This window comes from Mobula birostris, chromosome 2 (assembly GCF_030028105.1).
Source record: "Mobula birostris isolate sMobBir1 chromosome 2, sMobBir1.hap1, whole genome shotgun sequence".
Taxonomy (NCBI): Eukaryota; Metazoa; Chordata; class Chondrichthyes; order Myliobatiformes; family Myliobatidae; genus Mobula; species Mobula birostris.
The window spans coordinates 221,244,055-221,269,873 of record NC_092371.1 but is presented as its reverse complement, the minus strand read 5'-3'; the positions used below and the strand labels follow the sequence as shown (position 1 = coordinate 221,269,873).

The 25,819-nt window shown below is 42.4% G+C and overlaps 1 protein-coding gene across 3 annotated transcripts in view; it reads right to left on the bottom strand.

Annotated features, from left to right (window-relative positions):
* The window catches only part of LOC140194086 (adhesion G-protein coupled receptor F1-like), a 218,012-nt gene that overhangs the window by 119,403 nt on the left and 72,790 nt on the right, over positions 1–25,819 (bottom strand). The window contains exons 1-2 of one of the 3 annotated variants that reach the window (XM_072251505.1): positions 17,739–17,805; positions 3,284–3,416 (exon numbers count right to left, since the gene is read on the bottom strand). In XM_072251505.1, coding sequence (XP_072107606.1) covers positions 3,284–3,416; positions 17,739–17,764 — 159 coding nt within the window. In that variant the 5' untranslated portion in view covers positions 17,765–17,805. Of the gene's footprint in view, positions 1–3,283; positions 3,417–4,087; positions 4,122–17,738; positions 17,806–25,819 lie in introns of those variants that run through there. The other 2 variants (XM_072251507.1, XM_072251506.1) reach the window with 2 other exon arrangements.

Below are 25,819 nucleotides of genomic sequence, written 5' to 3'. Positions count from 1 at the left end.
TTCCCCAGTGTTATATAACCCTTCTGTTCTTCTACTCAATTAATAAAGGAAAGTATTCTGTATAATTTTTACAGACATTATCAACCTATCTGGCAATCTTTAGCTATCACACCATGTAAGTTTTCCTTGGTCCTCCACATCATTCAATATCCAACTCGCATCCCATCATTTATTCTATACTTTCTTTGTTGATTGAACCTTCCCAAGTGGATTACTTGTACTTCTCCGGATGAAATTCCATTTCCCAGTTTTCTACTCAACTGATCATATCATCTTTATCATCCTTCAGTTGAAAGCGTTCTCCACACTGTCACATTGTTTTTTCTCACACCTTTTCCCCAGGGTGGCAATGGCTCTTACCAGAGGATATCTATTTAAGGTGAGTGAAGGAAAGTCTAGGGGAGATATCAGAAGTTTTTTTTGTACAGAGTGGTAGATGTCTGGAATGCACTGCTGGGTGTGGTGGTAGAGACTGATACAACTGGGACAGTTAAGAGGTTCTTTGATAGTCACATGGATGTAGGACAAATGGAGGGTTATAGTCTTTGTAGAAGGAAAGTGTTAGATTGATTGTGGAGTACTTTTATAATGTTCCAAGAGATACAAGAGCCTTTCAGCCCACACCACTAAGTTCAGGAACAATTATTACCTTTTAACCATCGGGCTCCTGAACCAGTGAGGATAACTTCACTCACCTCAACACTAAACTGACTCCATAACCTATGGACTCACTTTCAGGGACTCTATAGCTCACATTCTCAGTATTATTTATTTACTATTCATTTATTACCATTTGTTTTTTTTGTATTTACATAGTTTGCTTTTTCAATTTGCTTTTATGTCAGTCTTTTTCGTGCATAGTTTTCCATTGATTCTATTGTATTTCCTTTGCTCTGATGTGAATGCACACAACAAAAAATCTCAGGGTAGTATATGGTGACATATATACTGTACATGTATTTTGATCATAAATTTACTTTGCACTTTAGTTGGCAGAATGTTGTGGGTGGAAGTGTCACACTGTTCTCTGTTCTATGTGGCCAGTATTTTTATGGCCATAAGCTTCTCTAGCATGCCCCATTCAACTAACTCTAGTATCAATAATATATTACAAAAAAACAAGAGAGCAATCATTGAGGCTGCAGAAACGCGTTGGGACCAACTTCCAGTCGCAAAAATGTGCATTAATCACTATTCTTTGTTTCCTGCCACAGCGCAAAATTTAGATCCAATTTGCCACTCTCCTTTGGTTCAGATAAGTTTTTAATTTTTTGGCCAACCTGCCTTGTCATAAACCATTTTAAGTCCATGTAGGCCAGCCTTTCTCAACCTTTCTGCCCTGGAGGAAATCTTGAAATAATTTTCAGGTCTCAGTGAACACCTGCATAAAAATTATTATATCTACGGCTCACGGTATGTTAGCGTGGTCAGTAAGTTGTAGATATAATAATCCAAAAATAATTGTCAATCCTCTTTTGAGTAGAGAATGGATTTTTAGCCAACCTTTCTTGAAAAGAAACAGGTAGTTAAGCTTAGCCTACCTTTTTTGAAATTAGTCTCTTTTCCTTTCATAAATTTTAAAAATTCATAAGGAAAACATAATAAATTTCTGTTAATTAACTGGCATAAGCCAAAATAAGATTTAATTTTTCTAAAGGTAGGCTCAGTAGATTCAGTTTAAATAAAGATTGTAAATTGATTTTAATTAATGCTATTTACAACATGAAGATTTATTTGCAATGTTGAAGCAGTCACAAGAAACAAAACCTCTCATGGGGCCAACCATTGATGGGGCAGCATCAGTACAGATGCCAACACAGTCATAGAACATATAAATCTACAGCACATTACAGGCCCTTAGGAAAACAATGTTGTGCTGACCATGTAACCTACTCTAGAAACTGTCTAGAATTGCCCTACCGCATCACCCTCTATTTTTCTAAGCTTCATGTACCTATCTAAGAGACCCTTAAAAGACCTCCACCACTGCCACTGACAGTGCATTCCGTGCACCCACCACTCTCTGTGTGAACAACTTATCCCTGACATCCCATCTGTACTAACTTCAAAGCACCTTTAAAAGATACCCCCTCATGTTAGTCATTTCAGCCCTGGGAAAAAGCCTCTAGCTAACCACATGATCAATGCAGCTCAACATTTTATAAACCTCTATCAAGTCACCTCTCGTCCTCCATCACTTCAAGAAGAAAAAGCCAAGTTCACTCAACCTATTCTCATGAGACACGCTCTCCAATCTAGGCAACATCCTTGTAAATCTCCTCTGTACTCTTTCTATAGTATCCACATCCTTCCTGTAGTGAGGTGACCAGAACTGAACACAGCACTCCAAGTGAAGTCTGATCAAGGACTTATATAGCTGTAACATTACCTCACGGCTCTTGAACTCAATCCCATGGCTGATGAATGCTAACACACCATACGCGTTTTTAACAATACTGTCAATATGTGCAGCAGCTTTGAGTGTCCTATGGACACTGACCCCAAGATCTCTCTGATCTTCCACACTGCCAGGAGTCTTATAATTAATACTACTTACCATTAATTTAAAGACAGGATATTGTACTCTTTGAGATAACTAGGTCCACCCTAACTTTTGGTTCTAGCTGAAGTTACGGCAGGAGCAGTTGGATGTGAGTGAAATGCTGGTAACCCCTTTAAAATCAGTATGATATATTGCAGAATCTCTGCCCTCACTGTCCCTTTCCTGGCTTTAGAGTTTAAAGATTCAAAGTAATGATCAAAGTATGTATACAGTATACATCCCTGAAATTAGTCTTCCCACAGACAGTGACAAAACCAAGAAAATCAGGGAAAGTTATTCAAAGAAAACATCAAGCACCCAACACACAAAAAAAGAACAAATTGCACAAACAGCAAAAGATAAGCAATAAACACAAAATATAAAGCATTAAACCACAGTGAAGCAGTCTCAAAATGTTTAGCTCAGTTAAGTTCCACTCAATTTTGTGCTTTATCGCTCATTGATTGCAGGCTGCAGAGACAGTCCGGCCTGATCAAAATCACACAATATAGCAACCATCAAACCAGAAACACATACAACATGAACTGCAGAATTTTCATTATTTCACCAACTACCTGCATGTACAAAGTACATGACATATTTTGCACAACTTGCCTGAGGAAGGAATTGATTATTTCCTTGATAACAGGAGATGAAAAATCTAAGTGCATTATTGTGAAGCTCTAATTTTTGTAATTAATATTTCCAATTGAAAAATGTTTATCAGAAGTGGCTACTTACAGGAAGAGGAGAATCTGAACTCTGTAGTTGATCAACTTTAACTTCAACATGTTGACAGAAAATAATAAGCAACAGGCAGTGTAATACAAGCCTGACTGATAGCATCGTCACAATTGTCTTCACGTTGGATTTACTGGAAACACAAATAGGATCATATGATTAGAAAATAGAAGCTATCTAACATTTTTTGCAATTATATTTATGGTGGAGACAAACTGTAGCTTCAATACGGCTGAGGAAAATTTATTGGTGGGAGTTCTGTCCTCTCCTTTTACTTACCATCACTCACATATCCCTCCTGTACATCAAAATCAAAAAGTGCAGATGGTAGGAATCTAAACTCAAAACAGGAACAGAAAATACTGAAGACACTCAGCAGGCAGAAAAAGGAATATTTAAAGTTTCTGGTGCAGCACCCCTCATCAGCACCATCTCATGAAAAATTAACTCTATACCTTCAGTGTGAGAGAGCAGATTTCTAATAAAATACATTGCAATGGAACGGATGGAGCAGGGAATAAATTAAGTTGAGCATAAGCTTATGATAATATAGCATGTCAGGGGTGTGGACATGTGTGTACATGATAGCACATGCAAAATGCAGTGCCACACCTCTTTAAACCCCATCCATACTTTAAAGATACATAATGATTATTTTACTGTCAAATGAAACAGGAAATAATGTTTTCCAACCCAACAGCAGTGAGATATTTTCACATGAAGTGACTAACGCCAGCTTGGCACCTGCTAGACAGTTACATGAGCATGTGACGTTAGATGACATGTTTTGAAATCCTCACAAACCTGGTGTACACATCAGTACTTGGTTAGTAAATGGCTTTGCTCTGGTACTTTTTTTCTTCTTCCATTTGTGAGCAAACGCTGGATATTCAGTGATATTCAGTATGTAGTTTAGTACCTCCATGAATTTTTTTTTGCAATAAACATTAAAACTATGTAATTTAAATTTATGGGTAAGTTATTTTTAAATTGTGTTTACTTTTTTCAAGTTGTTCATAATGTCACATATACCAGCAAAGAAACAAAAACATTCAAAAGATGGGAGAAGCAGCATATATTTGCACGAGTGATGGATTGAATGATTTAAGAAGGTGATAAAGCAGCATGCATCTTATGTTCTTAAACAGTGGTGTTGATGACTTCCTCCATAAAGTGGCATTATGAAACTGTTGAGAAATGGCTTTGTGATAAACGTGAGCAAGAACAAAAAGAACACATTTCTCAAGAAATCAGCAACATCAAAAATGCAGTCAAATATTTTGATGGCATTTCTTTCAGATAGTTCCAACTTAGTAATGCTAGTTTTGACGTTTCAAAGGTTATTGCTCAACATGGAAAACCAATCAGTGATAGAGAATATGTTTAAGAATCATGGGTGGAGCGTGCTCCTTTTCTTTTTGCCATGTTTCTAGAAAAAGAAATGATTATTCAGCATATTAAGGATTTTCCAGTGAGCAGAACACAATAAAAGAAAAAATATTAATTATGGCAAAAGCATAGTAGTATAGCTAACAAAAGATATTAGTTCCTGTAAATTTATTGCAGTTGCTCTTGATGAGAACACAGATGTTACATCATTAGTCAGGCTAGCTATTATTGCTTGATTTTGCAGTTGTGATGAAATATGTAAAGAAATGTCTAACTTGGTAATGTTACCCAAACACACTACAGGGGCTGAGATATGTAAGGCAGTAGTGAAAGAACGTGTTGCTTGCAAGTCAGAAATAGTTTCCGTGATGACTGCTGGTACACCCAACATTTTCAAGGAAGTGGGAGGATCTAATTCTTTTGACAGTACAGAGCAGAGATATTGTTTACAAATTGACACCTGCGGACTGATAAAACAAATAAGCCACCATACCAAGATTTTCTAGTCAAAGCAGCAATTATAATATTGAAACTACTTATGTTACTCTGCTGTGCAACAATGTTGTGGGTGTAAAATTATCAGCAAAGGGAGCAGAAATATAAACCTGTTTTAATACACAATACCACAATTTTACCCTTGAAATTTAGTGATCTAACCACAAATTTCTTATTGTTAAAGTTATCAAAATAATTATTTTGATCAATGTTCCCTCTAATTTGTAATGACTAGCGTGTTCAAAAATTATGTACTGTACATTTTTTTTGCCCAGTGACAACAACATGTGTGCACTGAATTTTTTAAGTGGAAGTAAACCTGAAGCTATTCTAAGGGCAATAAACCATTACACTTTGAATGAAGTAGCAGCTCTTTTGTGCTTCATGCCCTTTAATTCTTTGGAATTTGACATAGTGAATCAATAATTTTCTCAATAAAACTCTACAAATAATCCAGTTCTAAAACTGCAGACAAACCATTGCAAACTCAAAGTTTTCAAGACTGTCCATATCAGAAACCAGAAAAGGAAATATGATTGCATATGATTGTGAAATATACTTAACATCCTAATGAGGTAGAGAGTGACAACCTTTTGTGCACAGTTTAAATTCTTTCATGAGCTAGTAGCAAAAGATATGTGCATGCGCGCACACACACACACAACCAAAAACAAACTGAGATTTTATAGATATCTGAAATAAAAACAAAAGATGTCAGAAAAACTCAACAGATCAGGCGGCATCGCTGGAAAGAGAAACAGTTAGTTTCAACTCCATAAACTCCGTTCTGATGAGTTCTGATGTAGGGTTCTACCCTGAAAAAGTAACGGATACAGTCCAGTCCATCTCAGATAAAACCCACCCCTCCTTTATGCACATCTCCAAGAAGTGTTGTCAGAGGAAAGCTGCATCCATCGTCAAGGACTCTCACCATCCAGGTCATGCTCACTTTTCACTGCTGCCATCTGGAAAAAGGTACAGGAGCCTTAGGTCCCACACCACCAGGTTCAAGAAAAGCTATTGCCCCTCAACATCAGGCTCCTGAACTAGAGTGTATAACTTCACTCACCCTAACAATGAACTGTTTGTCTCACTACAGACCTCCGGACTCAACTTCAAGGGCTCTACAACATGTATTCTCAATATTTATTTATTTGTTTATTATTATTGTCTTAATATTATTATTATTATTATTACTACTACTATTTTGATTTTCTTTTTGTAATACCCTGCTTTATTTTATTAATACAATTATGCTGTTGGACATCTATTTTCAGCAGCTTTTCTCAAAATGCAAATATATATAAAAAGTAACACACATCAAAGTTGCTGGTGAACGTAGCAGGCCTGGCAGCATCTCTAGGAAGAGGTACAGTCGACGTTTCAGGCCGAGACCCTTCGTCAGAACTGACGAAGTGTCTCAGCCTGAAACGTCGACTGTACTTCTTCCTAGAGATGCTGCCTGGCCTGCTGCGTTCACCAGCAACTTTGATGTGTGTTGTTTGAATTTCCAGTATCTGCAGAATTCCTGTTGTTGTTGATATATAAAAAGTGTTCCTTTAATTACATTCCACAACTGGGTATTTCATTCATTTGCTTTTTTAATTAAAAATTCAGTTAATTGGTAAGTTAAGCTTGTTGAATTAACCAATGGGATTTGTCTTGTTAATTTTTTTTCTAGGGAGCGTGCAAGATCGAAGAAGGAGAAAGAAGAAGAATGAAAACAGACTATGGACAAAGCAGAAGAACATGGTGAAACGCTCACAGAACCCATTTGGAAGGATAGATACTGATGTCAGAAAATCCTTATGCAAACTATGGGTGCATGGAAATTGTGCAGATAACTTTCAATTAGTTAGGTGGCCCATGACATTGGAGAAAGTTCAGCGCCTTTTCCCATGGACATTGCGTGGATTTTTATTTATTTTTCACTTGGACTGGGTTTTCAGTGCAGAACCATTTTGGTACCATGAGTAAATGAAGCAAACTGGATTGATTATGCAACCATGACCGCCAATGCTTGTGATAGACTAATATATATATATATATATATATCTAATGGGGGCCTTTTCTTTATTTTCATTATCTTTTAATATTTTATTTGTTATAGTTTAAAATATTTTGTCAATATAATTTCAATTTGTTTATTCTGGTATGAGTTAAATTATTTCTTCATGGCCAGGTCTATTAAGGGGGGAATTCCAGACTTTAATGGTCAGGCAGTTGAGAGTGTGCCTGCCAATGTAGGACAATTAAAGGTGTACAGATATATGGCAAGGTGAACAGGGGGGAAACTATTTTTGTATAAATACGCTGGAGAGAAAGAGCGCCTAACACCTGCTTTGGTAGAGATGAATTTCCACACCCCACCCCGACCCAACAGGATAACGAATTTCTCTTCTCCACCTGACAGGGCTTTAGATTACATTAACCTCTTTTGGTGATATCTTGACACTCTTATCTGGAAATGTTGTCAGATTTGAATGTTAATACATCACCACTGCCTTGCCAATGAGGTTTCCAGCATTAGTTACAAAGCCCAAGGATATGAGCAAAGTTCTGACTGAGTGTTGGCTAGATGCTGGAATCTACAAGCAATAAGAAATAATAGCTAGATAAATAGAAAGGCTGAATGAAAACAAACGAAGTCAACATATTAGACAAGTTTACTATAGTTCTTTGAGGCTTGATCAATTGTAGATGTAATTAAGCCCGACCTTGTTATAGAAACATAGAAAACCTACAACAAAATACAGGCCCTTCAGCCCACAATGCTGTGCTGAACATGTACTTACTTTAGAGATTACCTAGGGTTACCCATAGCCCTCCTTATGTTAGATGTCTTAGAATCTCCAATTGTCACAACGACCACATAAGGTGGATTTTTAGAAGGCTCAGGTGACTCATAAAAGGAAGGTGGACAGGATTACAGGACATGGTATTAGGGGATACACATTCAAATGGTTGGAAAACCAGTTGGATCACATGGTCTTTTTCAGGCTGAACGGATACACTTAGCAGAGGGTTCCCAGAAGGAATAGGGTCTCAGCCTGAAACATCAACTGTTTATTCCTTTCCATAGACGCAGCCTGATCTGAGGAGTTCCTCCAGCATTTTGTGGCCGATGTCAGCTCAGCTGGATCCACCTATCATTTGCCAGCTCTTGCCTCACCCTCACCTCTATATACTGCCCATCTTCCCTCTATTCTTTTGGTCCAGATGAAGGGTCTTAACCAAAGTGTTAGCTGTCCAGTTCCCTCTCTAGATCCCCCCTGACCCAGTAAGTTCCTCCAGCAGCTCTTTTTTTTGCTCTGCAGTCTCTAGTATTCCCTTAAAATCACACTTGATAAAGTTCGCCCCTAATGTCTAGGGCCGATACTACCATATCACTACTAGGATGCAGCACCTCTGTCCATATTTCAGTTGCTCGATGATGTCTGGTGCTGAGTAGCCCTGGCAAAACACAAAACTGGGCATTGGTAATTAGGTTATTAGTTTAGGTATTTAATTGGTTTGGCACAACATTGTGAGCTGAAAGGCCTGTTCCTTTGTACTGTACTGCTCTATATTTTCGTATGCAATTGCTACTCAACCACATTGTCAACTACTCTGCCAATGAGTAAGAGTGGAGGGATGGTCGGTAATTAGTGGGATTGGTTTGATCAATAATTAGCCAAGTTGGATTTGTCCTGCTTTTTTTTTTAAACAGGACTTGGTAATTTTCCACAAGTGCAGGTAAATGGTCATGTAGTGGTTGTACTGAATAGCTTGGAGTACTAAAGTTCTTCCTACTCTCTATTTCTACTCCTTCCTATTCCCTCTGCCACATCTCTGTCTGCTTCCAGTATCTCATCTCTGACTCTTTCACTATTTAGATAAAATTTATCAATATATCAAAACTTTTTTGTTCTGAGGTGCCATCAGGATTAAAGTCAGGACCCCATCATTAAACAAAGGGAATAATTTTTCTGATAACCTGTTTTCAAATCTCTCAGGCCTGACAGCTGAGTGTAAGGAAGCTGGCTGGAGGACCATCATCTACCCTGTGGAGGTAGGATGCCGGGGCTTTGTCAGTGCATCGACGGCAAGGTTATGTTCTTATGTTCAAGGTTACTCCATGATACGGCAGTGACAGGAGCGGGACTCAGGAGGGCCACCGGACAGTTGGCTTAGGAGGCAGAAAAGGGCAGCTTTTGGCTGTGGCTGAGGAGGAAAGAGAGAAATTGGAAACCGACTAACCCCACTGGAAGCTGTAGGGGGAGGCAGGGAGATATCCCTGTCACTGCTCCGCCACCAGGAGATGTACCAGGGCTAAGAGAGTGAAACATCAATGAGTGGTGGTCCTTGGCTGATGACCCTGCAGCGACATAAGGGCACGGTTGAAGGTGAGACAGGCAACAATGCCGAGCAGGAAACAACATCTTCCTGTAAATCGCAGACCACCATTGCAGTAAATATAAGAGATTCTGTACATGCTGGAAATCCAGAGTGAACACACGGAGAAAATGCTGGAGGAGCTCAGTAAGTCAGGCAGCATCTGTGGAGGGGAATAAACGGTCCAGGTTTCAAGCCAAAACCCTTCATCAGGACTGTCAGGTGCTACCTGACCTGTGGAGTCTCAGCATTTTGTGTGTTTTAGTCTCATTGAATTCTGATTCCAACTACATCGTTTTGCATATTATACAGATGATATGTTTGGCACAAATTATCTCTAATTTTATAGACAACCTTAGCTGTTTTAAAGCAAGCCATATCAGACTGGAATTGTTCTCTGCATAGAATCAATCTGTCCACAACTCACATAGAATGTCTCCTGAAAAGTTATGCTGCTCCTTTCCTGAATAGGTGAAGAATTGCCGCAAAAGCCCACCATTGTTTCATGATCAAGGAGGCGGAGAGCTTCAAAGAGCAAAGAAGACCTGCCTTTCTCAAAAGTTTCAGTAAACTCGTGTACTCCCTGTGTACATTCTCATTAACAGGCAAAGGAAATATTGCAGAATTAAGCTAATAAAAAAAACACATTAACACAGAGTTTTGGTTTTATAAACACATTCCAATTCCTACTTTTTTCCACTGGAATGAAAGAGGTTTCCGATCAATTCTCACTGGCTGTGCCAATCACTAGAAACCTCTGAAGAGATGTACTGTTTTTAGATAACTACTTCCTCGTCTGCTGCGAAGAAGGACTTCAGGCAAATGAAGCCCTGCCCCCCCAAACACGGCACTACCCACTGGCAAAATCTTACCAGTTGCTGGACAACAACACCAGGGACCGAGGACCAGTGAAGCGACCGTGAGTGCTGGAGCAAATATACTCCTTTCTCTTATTCAAAAGTTTTATCTTCACCAATGGGTGGCAAGGCGGAGATATGTCTCTACAAAAGGAGGTGTAAGGCACTCCTTTTCCCCGCTAGCCTGCACGGCATCCTTAGGCAAGGTGTAGTATTTGCTTAGCCACCAACTCCCCACCCCTGATCAGGGTCACGTGAAGCCATGGGAGCAGCTGGTGGATGGTCGTATGAGCCGCTGGTGCATATTGTAGGTTTTTGCAAATAAAAACAGCAAAGGTGTTTTGTGGTTTAGAAAAACTGTACTCCAAGCATTGAACACAAAGCGCATCAAAAACTTAACTTCATGTCAAACCAACTCTTAAAGTTAACCCCACTGTCAGTAGCTGTGAATTATGTACATTTCCACCATTTACATTACCCTACACAGCCCCCACCAAATTCACTAAAATGGCATTGGGGGCCTGTCTGGGCTCAGATGAGCTGCCCAACTTGGGTTCAATGCTCCACGGGTGGAGGAATAGCAAGGGCCTCAGGCTCATCCAGAAGTGCTTTGATATGCTCACGGTCATGTTTATGATGGCAGGGGCATGGTAGCAGAAACATACAAATCTTGTTGGGCTAGCTGAAGGCAATCTACAGAAATACATTCAGGTTTACCCATCTTATCTACGATAAAAATCTTTTTTCTCCATTCCAAGATGCTGAACAGGCTATCGTAAGGGTACCTAAGGGGATGTTGATGTGCACCACGGCAGACAAAACCAAACAAGGTGGAATGTAGCGCAACAGGAGCCCAGGGAGCTGTATGCCATCCTGGCAGGAAGGAATAGGTGCAAAGGAATTGAATTTCTTTGGAACATTGTTGAGAGACCGACCAGGCAGTTGTGACATCAGGAATAAAATCACCTGGCACTCATAATGGCTGCCCGTATACCAAATCAGCTGTGGATGACTGCAGATCCTCTTTTGGAGCAGTTCTGAGCCCTAGCAGGACCCATGGGAAATGATCATGCCAACACTCATCAGTCAGGGAAGCCCTCAGAGCAGCCTTTAAGGAGGGGTGAAACCGCTGACATAGGCGATTGGAGTGCGGGTGATACGCCGTGGTGTGATGTACCCTAATGCCGAGGTTCTGAGCCATTGCAGGCCAGAGGTCTATATGAACTGGGGACCACAATCAGAGGAAATATCAGAAGGGGTGCCAAACCAAGTGACCCTAGTGCTCAGCCACGTCTGCGGCCATCATTGGTGCTAGAGTGACAACCTCTGGTGACCTAGTGGAACTGTCCACCATGGTGCATGAACCACGGCGCAGTGGGGGGTAGGGTTAGAGAACCAACAAGGTCCACATTTATTTCGGCTTTTTTCTTAAAGATGCGCTGACTGCGTCCCCACCACTGCTGCGCCGCTGCATTCTTTGCGGCAATGTATTGGTCTGCGGCCCGGAGGTTGGGGACCACTGCATTAGGAGCTGCAGCTCGACACACCAAGTGCAGATATGGCCATCCGGGAGGCTGGGAGACTCCAGGACCTCCCACATCTGACACCAAGCACAGAAAACTGGCCTCACACACATACTTCCTCCTTTCCGCAAATTACACAGGTAAACTTAACTCGTCTCGTCTCATTACCACCCAAGCCCATTGAGCCAAAGCCCTATCACTCTGCTGCCCACTCTGAACACTACTCACTGGATATGGTGGTCTTCTTTTTAAACCTTCCGCGCTCTTCAAACGTCACGCGCCTGTGCAGTCTTGCCTTTCTTTTACCCGGAGTAGTAAAAAACTGCCTTTGCTCCGGAAAATCAGCCGTTCACTCGCAGCCTTCTTTCTCCGAATTCTGTACACTTTGTATTCTCAAAATTTCACTTTTGACAGCCTCCCATCCTTGTCAGAGAACAGCCTATCCCAATCCACACCTCCCAAATCATTTCTGATACCATCAAAACTGGTCCTTCTCCAATTTAGAATCTCAACTCACGGGCCAGATCTATCTTTTTGCATATTTACTTTGAAACTGATGGCATTGTGGTCACTAGATGCAAAGTGTTCCCGTACACAAATTCTTATCAGCTGCCCTGTACACAAATTCTTGTCAGCCAACAGCAGAACAAGCATCACACTCTCTCTCACTGGGACTTCCACACTCTGATGAAGGAAATTATCCTGAACACATTTGACAAACTCTATCCCATCTATTCCATTTACAGTATGGGAGGCCCAGTCAATACGTGAAAGGTTAAAATCACCTACTTTAACAGCCTTATGCTTCTTGCAACAGTCTGATCATCTTTCCAACAAATCATCCACCCTGCCCCTCAAATCTTTTTCATTAAGTATTGGTGAGTTTAAATATAATAAATATGACTGCTAGAGATTTTGGGGAAGTGATTGTTTGGTTTTTTGAGCAGTATTAATATAGTAACATGTTGGGCACTATGGTAGTGCTAGCAGGGCAATATTACAGCCTGGGTTGTCGGAGTCTGGAGTTCAATCCCAGAGTCCCCTATAAGGAGTTTATACATTCTCCCCGGGTGCTCCTGTTTTCTCCCACAGTTGAAAGATGTACCGGGTAGGGTTAGGGTTAGACAATAAACAATAGACAATAGACAATAGGTACAGGAGTAGGCCATTCAGCCCTTCGAGCCAGCACAACTATTCACTGTGATCATGGCTGATCATCCACTATCAGTACCTTTTTCCTGCCTTCTCCCCATATCCCTTCACTCCGCTATCTTTAAGAGCTCTATCTAACTCTTTCTTGAAAGAATCCAGAGAATTGGCCTCTACTGCCTTCTGAGGCAGGGCATTCCACAGAACCACAACCCTCTGTGTGAAAAAGTTTTTCCTTACCTCCATTCTAAATTGTCTACCCCTTATTCTTAAACTGTGGCCTCTGGTTCTGGACTCCCCCAACATCAGGAACATGTTTCCTGCCTCTAGCATGTCTAATCCCTTAATAATCTTATATGTTTCAATCAGATCCCGTCTCATCCTTCTAAATTCCAGTGTATACAAGCCCAGTCGCTCCAATCTTTCAACATGTGACAGTCCCGCCATCCCGGGAATTAACCTCATGAACCTACGCTGCACTCCCTCAATAGCTAGAATATCCTTCCTCAAATTTGGAGACCAAATTTCTGCATAGGTATATTCCAATGAGACAGGGAAAGGATGGCAGGGTACAGGAACTGTGGTGTACAAAGGCTATTGTAAATCCAGTCAAGAAGAGAAGAAAAGCTTATGAAAGGTTCAAAAAACTGGGTAATGATAGAGATCTAGAAGATTATAAGGCTAGCAGGAAGGAGTTTAAGAATGAAATTAGGACAGCCAGAAGGGGCCATGAGAAGGCCTTGACGGACAGGATTAAGGAAAACCCCAAGGTATTCTACAAGTATGTGAACAGCAAGAGGATAAGCCATGAGAGAACAGGACCAAATCAAGTGTGACAGTGGAAAAGAGTGTATGCAACTGGACGAGATAGCAGAGGTACTTAATGAGTACTTTGCTTCAGTAGATATTAAGAAAGAGGATGTGCTGGAGCTTTTGGAAAGCATCAAGTTGGATAAGTCACTGGGACCAGACAAGCTGTACCCCAAGCTACTGCGGGAGGTGAGGAAGGAGATTGCTGAGCCTCTGGCGATGATCTTTGCATCATCAGTGTTTCTATGTTTCAGTGTTTCTATGTTTCTAAAACCACATCCTTAACATTTGACTCCAACATAGAAACATAGGATACCTACAGCAGAATACAGGTCCTTCGGCCCACAAAGCTGTGCCAAACATGTCCTTACCTGAGAAATTACCTAACATTACATATAGCCCTCTATTTTTCTGAGCTCCATATACCTGTCCAGGAGTCTCTTAAAAGACCCTATCCTATCCACCTCCACCACCGTCGCCGGCAGCCCATTCCATGCTCTCACCTCTCTCTGCGTAAAAAACTTACCCCTGACATCCCTTCTGTACCTACTTCTAAGCACCACATCTTGCCAATCACTCAAGTCAGGCTAACTAGCCTGTAATTTCCTGTCTATTTCCTCCATAACTTGTTAAAGAGTGCAGTGACATTTACAGTTCTGCAGGCCTCCAGAAGCATTCCAGAATCTAATGCTTCTTTAAAGTCATTAATACTGCATCCACAATCTCTTCAGGTACCCCTCTGCCAAGTAATTAACCACTCACTCAACCTATCTATATCTTGTTTTATAGTCCAAATAACCTCAATGCAATATCTTTTGAATGCGTTGCTTTCATTTGACAGCTACTTGTCCATAAGAACAAATGTCACTTTTAAGGTTGCACCTTACAATCACAGCTGGCCATGTGCCCCAATATACCCACAACAGCTCTCAGTTACTTCAATTCTCCTGCAGCCATCCAAGTTATCTTACACGAAAGCAAATAAATTCTCTTTTGAAATGCCATATTGATTCTGAAGCTATCATTCTCACAGGCAGCAAATTCCACATTATTCCATATGGCTACACTGTCTAAAGCTATTGTGGTCTTGTATATCTCCAACTCTATCAAATCTCCTCTCAACCTTCTTTATCTTGGAACACGATCCAAGCAAATTTAATCTAACTTTGGATCTCAAATCCCTCATCTCCACTACTAATACACCATTCTATAGAAAATTTTTAATTGGGAAAGGCAAATTATGAGGCTATAAGGCTAGAACTTGCGGGTGTGAATTGGGATGATGTTTTTGCAGGGAAATGTACTATGGACATGTGGTCGATGTTTAGAGATCTCTTGCAGGATGTAAGGGATAAATTTGTCCCGGTGAGGAAGATAAAGAATGGTAGGGTGAAGGAACCATGGGTGACAAGTGAGGTGGAAAATCTCGTCAGGTGGAAGAAGGCAGCATACATGAGGTTTAGGAAGCAAGGATCAGATGGGTCTATTGAGGAATATAGGGAAGCAAGAAAGGAGCTTAAGAAGGGGCTGAGAAGAACAAGAAGGGGGCATGAGAAGGCCTTGGTGAGTAGGGTAAAGGAAAACCCCAAGGCATTCTTCAATTATGTGAAGAAAAAAAAGGATGACAGGAGTGAAGGTAGGACCGATTAGAGATAAAGGTGGGAAGATGTGCCTGGAGGCTGAGGAAGTGAGCGAGGTCCTCAATGAATACTTCTCTTCGGTATTCACCAATGAGAGGGAACTTGATGATGGTGAGGACAATATGAGTGAGGTTGATGTTCTGGAGCATGCTGATATTAAGGGAGAGGAGGTGTTGGAGTTGTTAAAATACATTAGGACAGATAAGTCCCTGGGGCCTGACGGACTATTCCCCAGGCTGCTCCACGAGGCGAGAGAAGAGATTGCTGAGCCTCTGGCTAGGATCTTTATGTCCTCGTTGTCCACGGGAATGGTACCGGAGGACTGGAGGGAGGCGAATGTTGTTCCCTTGTTCAAAAAAGGTAGTAGGGATAGTCCGGGTAATTATAGACCAGTGAGCCTTACGTCTGTGGTGGGAAAGCTGTTGGAAAAGATCCTTAGAGATAGGATCTATAGGCATTTAGAGAATTATGGTCTGATCAGGAACAGTCAGCATGGCTTTGTGAAGGGCAGATCGTGTCTAACAAGCCTGATAGAGTTCTTTGAGGAGGTGACCAGGTATATAGATGAGGGTAGTGCAGTGGATGTGATCTATATGGATTTTAGTAAGGCATTTGACAAGGTTCCACACCATAGGCTTATTCAGAAAGTTAGAAGGCATGGGATTCCGCGAGGTTTGGCCAGGTGGATTCAGAATTGGCTTGTCTGCAGAAGGCAGAGGGTGGTGGTGGAGGGAGTACATTCAGGTTGGAGGATTGTGACTAGTGGTGTCCCACAAGAATCTGTTCTGGGACCTCTACTTTTCGTGATTTTTATTAACAACCTGGATGTAGGGGTAGAAGGGTGGGTTGGCAAGTTTGCAGACGACACAAAGGTTGGTGGTGTTGTAGATAGTGTAGAGGATTGTCAAAGATTGCAGAGAGACATTGATAGGAAGCAGAAGTGGGCTGAGAAGTGGCAGATGGAGTTCAACCCGGAGAAGTGTGAGGTGGTACACTTTGGAAGGACAAACTCCAAGGCAGAGTACGAAGTAAATGGCAGGATGGAGGAGCAGAGGGATCTCGGAGTACATGTCCACAGATCCCTGAAAGTTGCCTCACAGGTGGATAGGGTAGTTAAGAAAGCTTATGGGGTGTTAGCTTTCATAAGTCGAGGGATAGAGTTTAAGAGTCGCGATGTAATGATGCAGCTCTATAAAACTCTGGTTAGGCCACACTTGGAGTACTGTGTCCAGTTCTGGTCACCTCACTATAGGAAGGATGTGGAAGCATTGGAAAGGGTACAGAGGAGATTTACCAGGATGCTGCCTGGTTTAGAAAGTATGCATTATGATCAGAGATTAAGGGATCTAGGGCTTTACTCTTTGGAGAGAAGGAGAATGAGAGGAGACATGATAGAGGTGTACAAGATAATAAGAGGAATAGATAGAGTGAATAGCCAGCGCCTCTTCCCCAGGGCACCACTGCTCAATACAAGAGGACATGGCTTTAAGGTAAGGGGTGGGAAGTTCAAGAGGGATATTAGAGGAAGGTTTTTTACTCAGAGAGTGGTTGGTGCATGGAATGCACTGCCTGAGTCAGTGGTGGAGGCAGATACTGTAGTGAAATTTAAGAGACTACTAGACAGGTATATGGAGGAATCTAAGGTGGGGGCTTATATGGGAGGCAGGGTTTGAGGGTCGGCACAACATTGTGGGCCGAAGAGCCTGTACTGTGCTGTACTATTCTATGTTCTATGTTCTATACCTCGAACCAGACAGCAGGCGATATGTTAAATATTAAAAATGTAACATTGAACCATGTCCATTTGCTCATTGCTGAGTTGTCTGGTAAAACACCAAAAAGAGGCTTCAACAGAAGCAATATTCAGCAGCAACTAAACCAAAGCATTATAGGCTCCATTGCTCTTTGAACCAGGGAGTTTCCTTCTTACTAGGTCAGCTATCAGACTGGAGATATAATACAACAGGTTCCTGTAAGCAGAGGTCTAGTTATTCAGAACCAATTAACCATTAAGAAATGGGCTAAACTGGGCTTGTCAGGGATTGTGTAGCTTGAAGGGCCAGAGGGCCTATTTTGTGCTGTATCTCTAAATAAATAAATATAGAGTGGCATTCAAAAGTTTGGGCACCCATGGTCAAAATCTCTGCTACAGTGAATAGCTAAGGGAGTTAAAGATGACCTGATTTCCAAAAGGCATAAAGTTAAAGGCGAAACCTACAGCTTGCACCTCTTGAGGTAGTCCATTGTGGATTTTGAGGTGTGTTTAGGATCAATATCCTGTTGTAGAAGACATCTTCTTTTCATCTTCAGTTTTTTTACAGACGGTGTGATGTTTGCTTCCAGAATTGGCTGGTATTTAATTGAATTTATTCTTCCCTCTACCAGTGAAATGTTCTCCATGCCACTGGCTGCAACACAAGCCCAAAGCATGATCGATCTACACCCGTGCTTAACAGTTGGAGAGGTGTTCTTTTCATGAAGTTCTGCACCCTTTTTTCTCCAAACATACCTTTGCTCATGGCAGCCAAAAAGTTCTATTTTAACTTCATCAGTCCACAGGATTTGAGAACTCAAATTTCTTGGGGTGCCCAAACTTTTGCATGGTGCTCCTTTCTTTTTTTCACTCTAAAATCGTACAAAACAAAAATAATACACTAATCTTACTTAAAATGTTGAAAAGAATGTTTCATCTTTAACTTTACAACTTTTGGAGATCAGTTCATCCTCTACTCACTTAACTATTCACAGTAACAGAAATTTTGACCGGGGTGCCCAAACTTTTGCATGCCACTGTATAAAGCATTGTGAGTCTATGTTGTCTAAGGATGCATTCCCTCATCTAAACCATGCATGCAAAACCATTGGAATGCGGCTGGTTTTTTATGCTGGATTACTGGTAATGACGACCACAAACATTCCTTCTACTGAAGTTTGAGTGCATATTTGGAGGGCCTTCTGTGAATAGTGAGTAGTTCTCTGCCTCTACACCCTGTACCAGGAACTACAGTTTGGTGTTTAACAATCATCGTCCATCATGTGACAAATTGCTGAGACTCCACAGTGAATTTCACACTAGCCAGGGCCTCATTCCACTGATCATTAACGGCGTATTCTGATTTTAAGTTATGTGCACTAGCCGGAGCTGAGCTTGGTTACCAAATTCCACGATGTGTAGCATTACTCAGAAGTTCCACAGCTGTGAGAGTGGTGAGTCTATTAGAACAGCTGCTGAACACAATAAATACTGATTGCTGAAAACTCATCTTTTACAGACTTTTGCACCATTAGAGTCTGAGCATGCCAAACATTTGCTTTCTTTGCCTGGCCTCAGCGATGCCAAGCCATCAGAGCTAATGGACCACATACTGTCTCTGCTGGGAAAGCACCATCCTTGTTTTATTTTAAAGAACTCTTCATACAGCAATTGCCTGATCAGGTTTGCATAGCCCTTGCTAATGCACCTGTGAAGGAGTATAGGCACTTGCTAAAATGGCTGATAGTCTACACTCAGCTGGGCAGTAGTGCATCATTCCTCCTGATTTCTCTATTTCAATAAGCCTGGTAGCAAGGCCCCCACATAAGGACACCTGCAGCCGAGAAACAGGCAATGCCGAGCCTGTGTTTTTACCGTGCTCGCTTTGGTGCAAATGCTAGGAAGTGCCGACTGTCTTGCAGCTTCAACAGTGACAGCACATGGGGACATCAGAGGCCTGTGAATATCATAGATTCCAGCTGCCAGGGTCGTCTGCTGTTCATTATGGATACCCTTTCAGGGTGACACTTCCTCTGTGTCACCAGTGCTCAATTGAGTGTGTTTTGATGAGAAGGCAAACAGCTACAAAACCACGGTGAAGGTCACCAATGGAAGCAGGATCCAGACTTTTGGGACACAATGGGTGATGCTCTGCTTCAGTGGGCAATATTATACATGCAAATTTGTCCTGGCTAAAGTGGCTAAACCTCTGCTTAGTGCATATTGCCTGTATGCCCAAAGACTGTTAGTTGATCTTAAGAATTGCTGGCTTCTGGATGTCAAGAATTTTGGGTTGTTACCCTGCTCCTCCAGTTAATTCCCCACAATGATTCTATCAAACACCTGCACCACTGTAAGTGAACTTACTCGACTGCTGGGTGAATTCAAGCCTCCCTAAGCCCATGTTCTGGGTTTTTTTCTGGTTCCAGTCCATGCCCGTGCACGTAGACTGGACCCAGAAAAGCTGACCACCGCGAAGGCTGATTTTGCCAACATGGATAGAGTTGCCATTGTATACTAGTGGAGTAGTCCCACCATATGCTCCATAACTGTGATGGTTGTTGCCAATGTGACGATTATCGATGCCTTAATGAGGCCACCACTCCCGATCGGTATCCCATCTCACAGATTCAGAACTTTCTGGCAAGTTTAGCCAGAAAGTTCATTTTTTCCAAAATCAATCTAGTCGGAGGCTACTATCAGGTGCGTGTGGGCTCAGAGGACATTCCCAAAACTGCTGTGAAAACCCTGTTTGGCCTCTTTGAGTATCTGCATGTACCGTTTGCGCTGAAAAAATGCAGCACAGGATTTGCCACGGCTGATGGACTCTGTATTGAAAGACCCAGATTTTCTTTTTGTTTACCTGGATGTCCAAATCTGAACAGGGATTCATTATTTATGCCGCTAATTGCCAGTTTGGGTTGTCAGCCATTGACTTTCTAGGCCATCGCATCACCACAGAGGGTTCAAATCCCTTCCCATCAAAAGTAGCCACTATTATGGATTTCCCACCACCCCACACTACTAAGAACTACAGGAGTTTTTAGGTATGGTAAATTTTTATCACGGCTTCATTCCATGAGCTGCTGAATTAATGCTGCCCCTGTATCGTGTGCTTAAAGGCAATACCCATAATCATGTGCTAGACTGGTCAGCGGACATGACTGGGCATTTGATGATATGAAGCAAACTCTTTCCAACATGACCCTACCAGTACACCCACACCGTAATGCACCTATAGCCATTACTACTGATGCTTCAGACTATGCTGTGGTGCTGTGCCAAAATAGTTGGTTGGAGGCATGTGGTAGTCCCTTGCCTTCTTTAGCCGGCAGCTCTGTACCTCCCGAAAGGAAGCACAGCATGTCTGACTGTTAGCTTTTTGGTCTCTCTCTCTTGCTGTCTGCCATCGTCGTTTACTTCTAGAGGGCCTACACACCAGAGTTCACAAGTGATATACAACATATCAAGGGAAAAAATAATGAATAATGCCATGGCTGATGCCTCTCACGGCCAGCCATTGAGGCCATACACATAGGGTTGACTATGCCGGCATGGCAGCAGAACAATCTATTGACCCAGAAGTCCAGGCTTACTGAACAGCAGTCACAGGCCTGTGGTTGGCTGACATTAAGTTTGGTGAAGCCAAGGTTTCTTTTCTCTGCAATGTTTCAACCAGATAACCTTGCCCAATAGTGCCTGCAAACTGGAGACGGACTGCTTTTGGCCTGTCACATCTGGACCAGAAGGCCTCACAGAAACTGCTTGCATTAAAGTTTGTGTGCCATGGCCTTAGAAAGGATGTGCATGATTGGACTTCAGCCTGTATGGAGGGCCAGCGGGCAGAAATTTACCATAATGCCCAGGCACCATTGGCACATTTAGAGGTCCCTAAGAGACAGTTGTGTCGCCTCTGATCTGGGCCGACATTTGTGTGCTGGTGGCAACTAATTAATTAGCTTGTTTATTTCAGCTTTTTTCTTAAAGATGTGCTGGGTGCATCCCGGCTACCGCTGCACTGCTGAATTCTTCGCGGCAAGGTATCGGTCTGCGGCCCAGAGGTTGGGGTCCACTGCCTAAGGGACCGAGTTAGGGAACTGGAGATGCAGCTCCATGACCATCGCCTGGTCAGGGAGAGTGAGGAGGTGACAGAAAGGAGTTATAGGCAGGTGGTCACACCGGGGCCATAGGAGACAGGCAAGTGGGTCACAGTCAGGAGGGGGAAGGACAAGAGTCAGATACTAGAGAGTACCCCTGTGGCTCTACCCCTTGACAGTAAGTACTCCTGTTTGAGTACTGTTGGGGGGGACAGCCCACCTGGGGGAAGCGACAATGGCCATGCCTCTGGCACAGAGTCTGGCACTGTGGCTCAGAAGGGTAGGGAAAGGAAGAGGATGGCAGTAGTGATAGGGGACTACATAGTTAGGGGGTCAGACAGGTGATTCTGTGGAAGCAGGAAAGAAACTCAGACGGTAGTTTACCTACCAGGTGCCAGCGTCTGGGATGTTTCAGATCGCGTCCAAGATATCCTGCAGTGGGAGGGAGAACAGCCAGAGGTCGTGGTACATATTGGTACCAATGACATAGGTAGGGAAAGGGAAGAGGGTCTGAAAAAAGAGTACAGGGAGTTAAGGAGGAAGTTCAGAAGCAGGACCGCAAAGGTAGTAATCTCGGGATTACTGCCTGTGCCACGCGACTGTCTGAATAGGAGTAGAATGAGGTGGAAGATAAATGCGTGGCTGAGGGATTGGAGCAGGGGGCAGGGATTCAGATTTCTGGATCATTGGGACCTCTTTTGGGGCAGGTGTGACCTGTACAAAAATGACGGGTTGCACTTGAATCCCAGGGGGACCAATATCCTGGTGGGGAGGTTTGCTAAGGCTATTGGGGAGAGTATAAACTAGAATTGTTAGGGGGTGGGAACCGAACTCAAGAGACTGGGGAAGAGGAGGTTGGCTCACAAATAGAGAAAGCTTGAGAACAGTGCGACAAGGAGGATAGGCAGGTGATAGAGACGGGTTGTGCTCAAACAGAAGGTTTGATAAGTGTCTATTTTAACGCAAGGAGTGTTGTGAACAAAGCAGATGAGCTTAGAGCATAGATCAGTACTTGGAGGTATGATGTGATAACAATTACAGAGACTTAGATGGCTCAGGGACAGGAATGGTTACTTCAAGCGCCGGGTTTTAGATGTTTCAGAAAGGACAGGGAGGGAGGCACTGTTGATCAGAGATAGTGTCACGGCTGCAGAAAACGTGGATGTCATGGAGGGTTGTCTACGGAGTCTCTGTGGGTAGAGGTTAGGAACAGGAAGGGGTCAATAACTTTACTGGGTGTTTTTTATAGGATGCCCAATAGCAACAGGGATATCAAGGAGCAGATAGGGAAACAGGTTCTGGAAAGCTGTAATAATAACAGAGCTGTCGTGATGGGAGGTTTTAATTTCCCAAATATCGATTGGCATCTCACTAGAGCAAAGGGTTTAGATGGGATGGAGTTTGTTAGGTGTGTTCAGGAAGGTTTCTTGATACAATATGTGGATAAGCCTACAAGAGGAGAGGCTGTACTTGATTTGGTATTGGGAAATGAACCTGGTCAAGAGTCAGATCTCTCAGGGGGAAAGCATTTTGGAGATAGTGATCATAATTCTATCTCCTTTACCATAGCATTGGAGAGAGATAGGAACAGACAAGTTAGAAAAGAGTTTAACTGGAGTAAGGGGAATTATGAGGCTATCAGGCAGGAAATTGGAAGCTTAAATTGGAAACAGATGTTCTCAGGGAAAAGTACAGAAGAAGTGTGGCAAATGTTCAGGGGATATTTGTGTGGAGTTCTGCATAGGTACGTTCTAATGAGACAGGGAAGTTATGGTAGGGTACAGGAACCCTGGTGTACAAAGACCATAATAAATCTAGTCAAGAAGAAAAGAAAAGCTTACAAAAGGTTCAGCAAGCTGGGTAATGTTAGAAGTCTAGAAGATTATAAGGCTAATAGGAAGGAGTTTAAGAAAGAAATTAGGAGAGCCAGAAGGGGCCATGAGAAGGCATTGGTGAGCAGGATTAAGGAAAACCCCAAGGCATTCTACAAGTATGTGAAGAGCAAGAGGATAAGCCGTGAAAGAATGGAACCTATCAAGTATGACAGTGGGAAAGTGTGTATGGAACCGGAGGAAATAGCAGAGGTACTTAATGAATACTTTACTTCAGTATTCACTGTGGAAAAGGATCTTGGTGATTGTAGTGATGACTTGCAGCAGACGGAAAAGCTTGAGCATGTAGATATTAAGAAAGAGGATGTGCTGGAGCTTTTGGAAAGCATCAAGTTGGATAAGTCGCTGGGACTGGATGAGAAACATCCCAAGCTAATGTGGGAAGCGAGGGAGGAGATTGCTGAGTCTCTGGAAATGATCTTTGCATCATCAATGGGGATGGGAGAGGTTCCGGAGGATTGGAGGGTTGCGGATGTTGTTCCTTTATTCAAGAAAGGGAATAGAGATAGCCCAAGAAATTATATACCAGTGAGTCTTACCTCAGTGGTTGGTAAGTTGATGGAGAAGATCCTGACAGGCAGGATTTATGAACATTTGGAGAGGTATAATATGATTAGGAGTAGTCAGCATGGCTTTGTCAAAGGCAGGTCATGCCTTACGTGCCTGTTTGAATTTTTTGAGGATGTGACTAAACAGATTGATGAAGGAAGATCATTAGATGTGGTGTATATGGATTTCAGCAAGGCATTTGATAAGGTACCCCATGCAAGGCTTATTGAGAAAGTAAGGAGGCATGGGATCCAAGAGGACATTGCTTTGTGGATCCAAAACTGCCTTGCCCACTGAAGGCAAAGAGTGGTTGTAGACTGGTCATATTCTGTATGGAGGTCGGTGACCAGTGGAGTACCTCAGTGATCTGTTCTGGGAGCCTCACTCTTCGTGATTTTTATAAATGACCTGGATAAGGAAGTGGAGGGATGGGTTAGTAAGTTTGCTGATGACACAAAGGCTGGAGGTGTTGTGGATAGTGTGGAGGGCTGCCAGAGGTTACAGTGAGACATTGATAGGATGCAAAACTGGGCTAATAAGTGGCAGATCTGGAATTCAACCCAGATAAGTGTGAAGTGGTTCATTTTGGTAGATCAAATATTAAGGCAGAATATAATATTAATGGTTAGGCTCTTGGCAGTGTGGAGGATCAGAGGGATTTTGGGGTCCAAGTCCATAGGACGATCAAAGCAGCTGCGCAGGTTGACTCTGTGGTTAAGAAGGCATACGGTGTATTGGCATTCATCAATCCTGGAATTGAATTTAGGAGCCAAGAGGTAATGTTGCATCTATATAGGACGCTGGTCAGACCCCACTCGGAGTACTGTGCTCAGTTCTAGTCTCTTCACTACAGGAAGGATCTGGAAGCCATAGAAAAGGTGCAGAGGAGATTTACAAGGATGTTGCCTGGATTGGGGAACATGCCTTATGAGAACAGGTTGAGTGAACTCGGCCTTTTCTCCTTGGAGCGATGGAGGATGAGAGGTGATCTGATAGAGATGTATAAGATGATGTCAGGCATTGATTGTATGGATACTCAGAGGCTTTTACCCAGGGCTGAAATGGTTGCCACAAGAGGACACAGGTTTAAGGTGCTGGGGGGTAGGTACAGAGGAGATGTCAGGGATAGGTTTTTTACTCAGAGAGTGGTGAGTGTGTGGAATGGGCTGATGGCAACAGTGGTGGAGGCAGATACGATAGGGTCTTTTAAGAGATTTTTGAATAGGTACCTGGTGCTTAGAAATATAGAGGGCTATAGGTAAGCCTAGTAATTTCTAAGGTAGGGACATATTCGGCACAACTTTGTGGGCCGAAGGGCCTGTATTGTGCTGTAGGTTTTCTATGTTTCTACGTTTCTGTCAGTATAAAAGGTAAAGATAACAAGTGCAGGGAACCTTGGTTTTCAAGAGATACTGAGGCCCTTGTTAATAAAACAATGGAATATGTCTTAGCTGGTATAGACAGGTAGGAACAAATGAGGTGATTATGGAGTATCAGAAATGCAAGAGAACAGTTAAAAAAGAACTCAGGAGAGCTAAAAGAAGGCATGTGGTTGGCCTAGCAGACAAGGCAAAGGAAAATTCGAAGGGGTACTATAGATATATTAAGAGCGAAAGGATTGCAAGGGATAAAAATAGTCCTCTGGAAGATAACAATGGTAATCAATTTGTGGAGCAAAAAGAAATGGGGGAGATCTTAAATAATTTTTTTGCATCATATTTTCTCAGGAGATGGACACGTAGTCTTTGGAAGTGAGGCAAAGCATTGTCAAATTCATGGACCTTATAGAGATTACAGAGGAGGAGATATTTGCTGTCCTGAGGCAAATCACGTAGATAAACCCCCAGGGCATGGCAAGGTGGTCCCTTGTACCCTAAGGGAGGCAAGAGCATAAATTGTTGGGGCCCTCACAGAGATATTTGAATCATCCTTAGCAACAGGCGAGGAACCAGAGGATTGGAGGATGGCCAATGTTGTTCTGCTCTTTTAAAAAGTCTCTAAACATAAA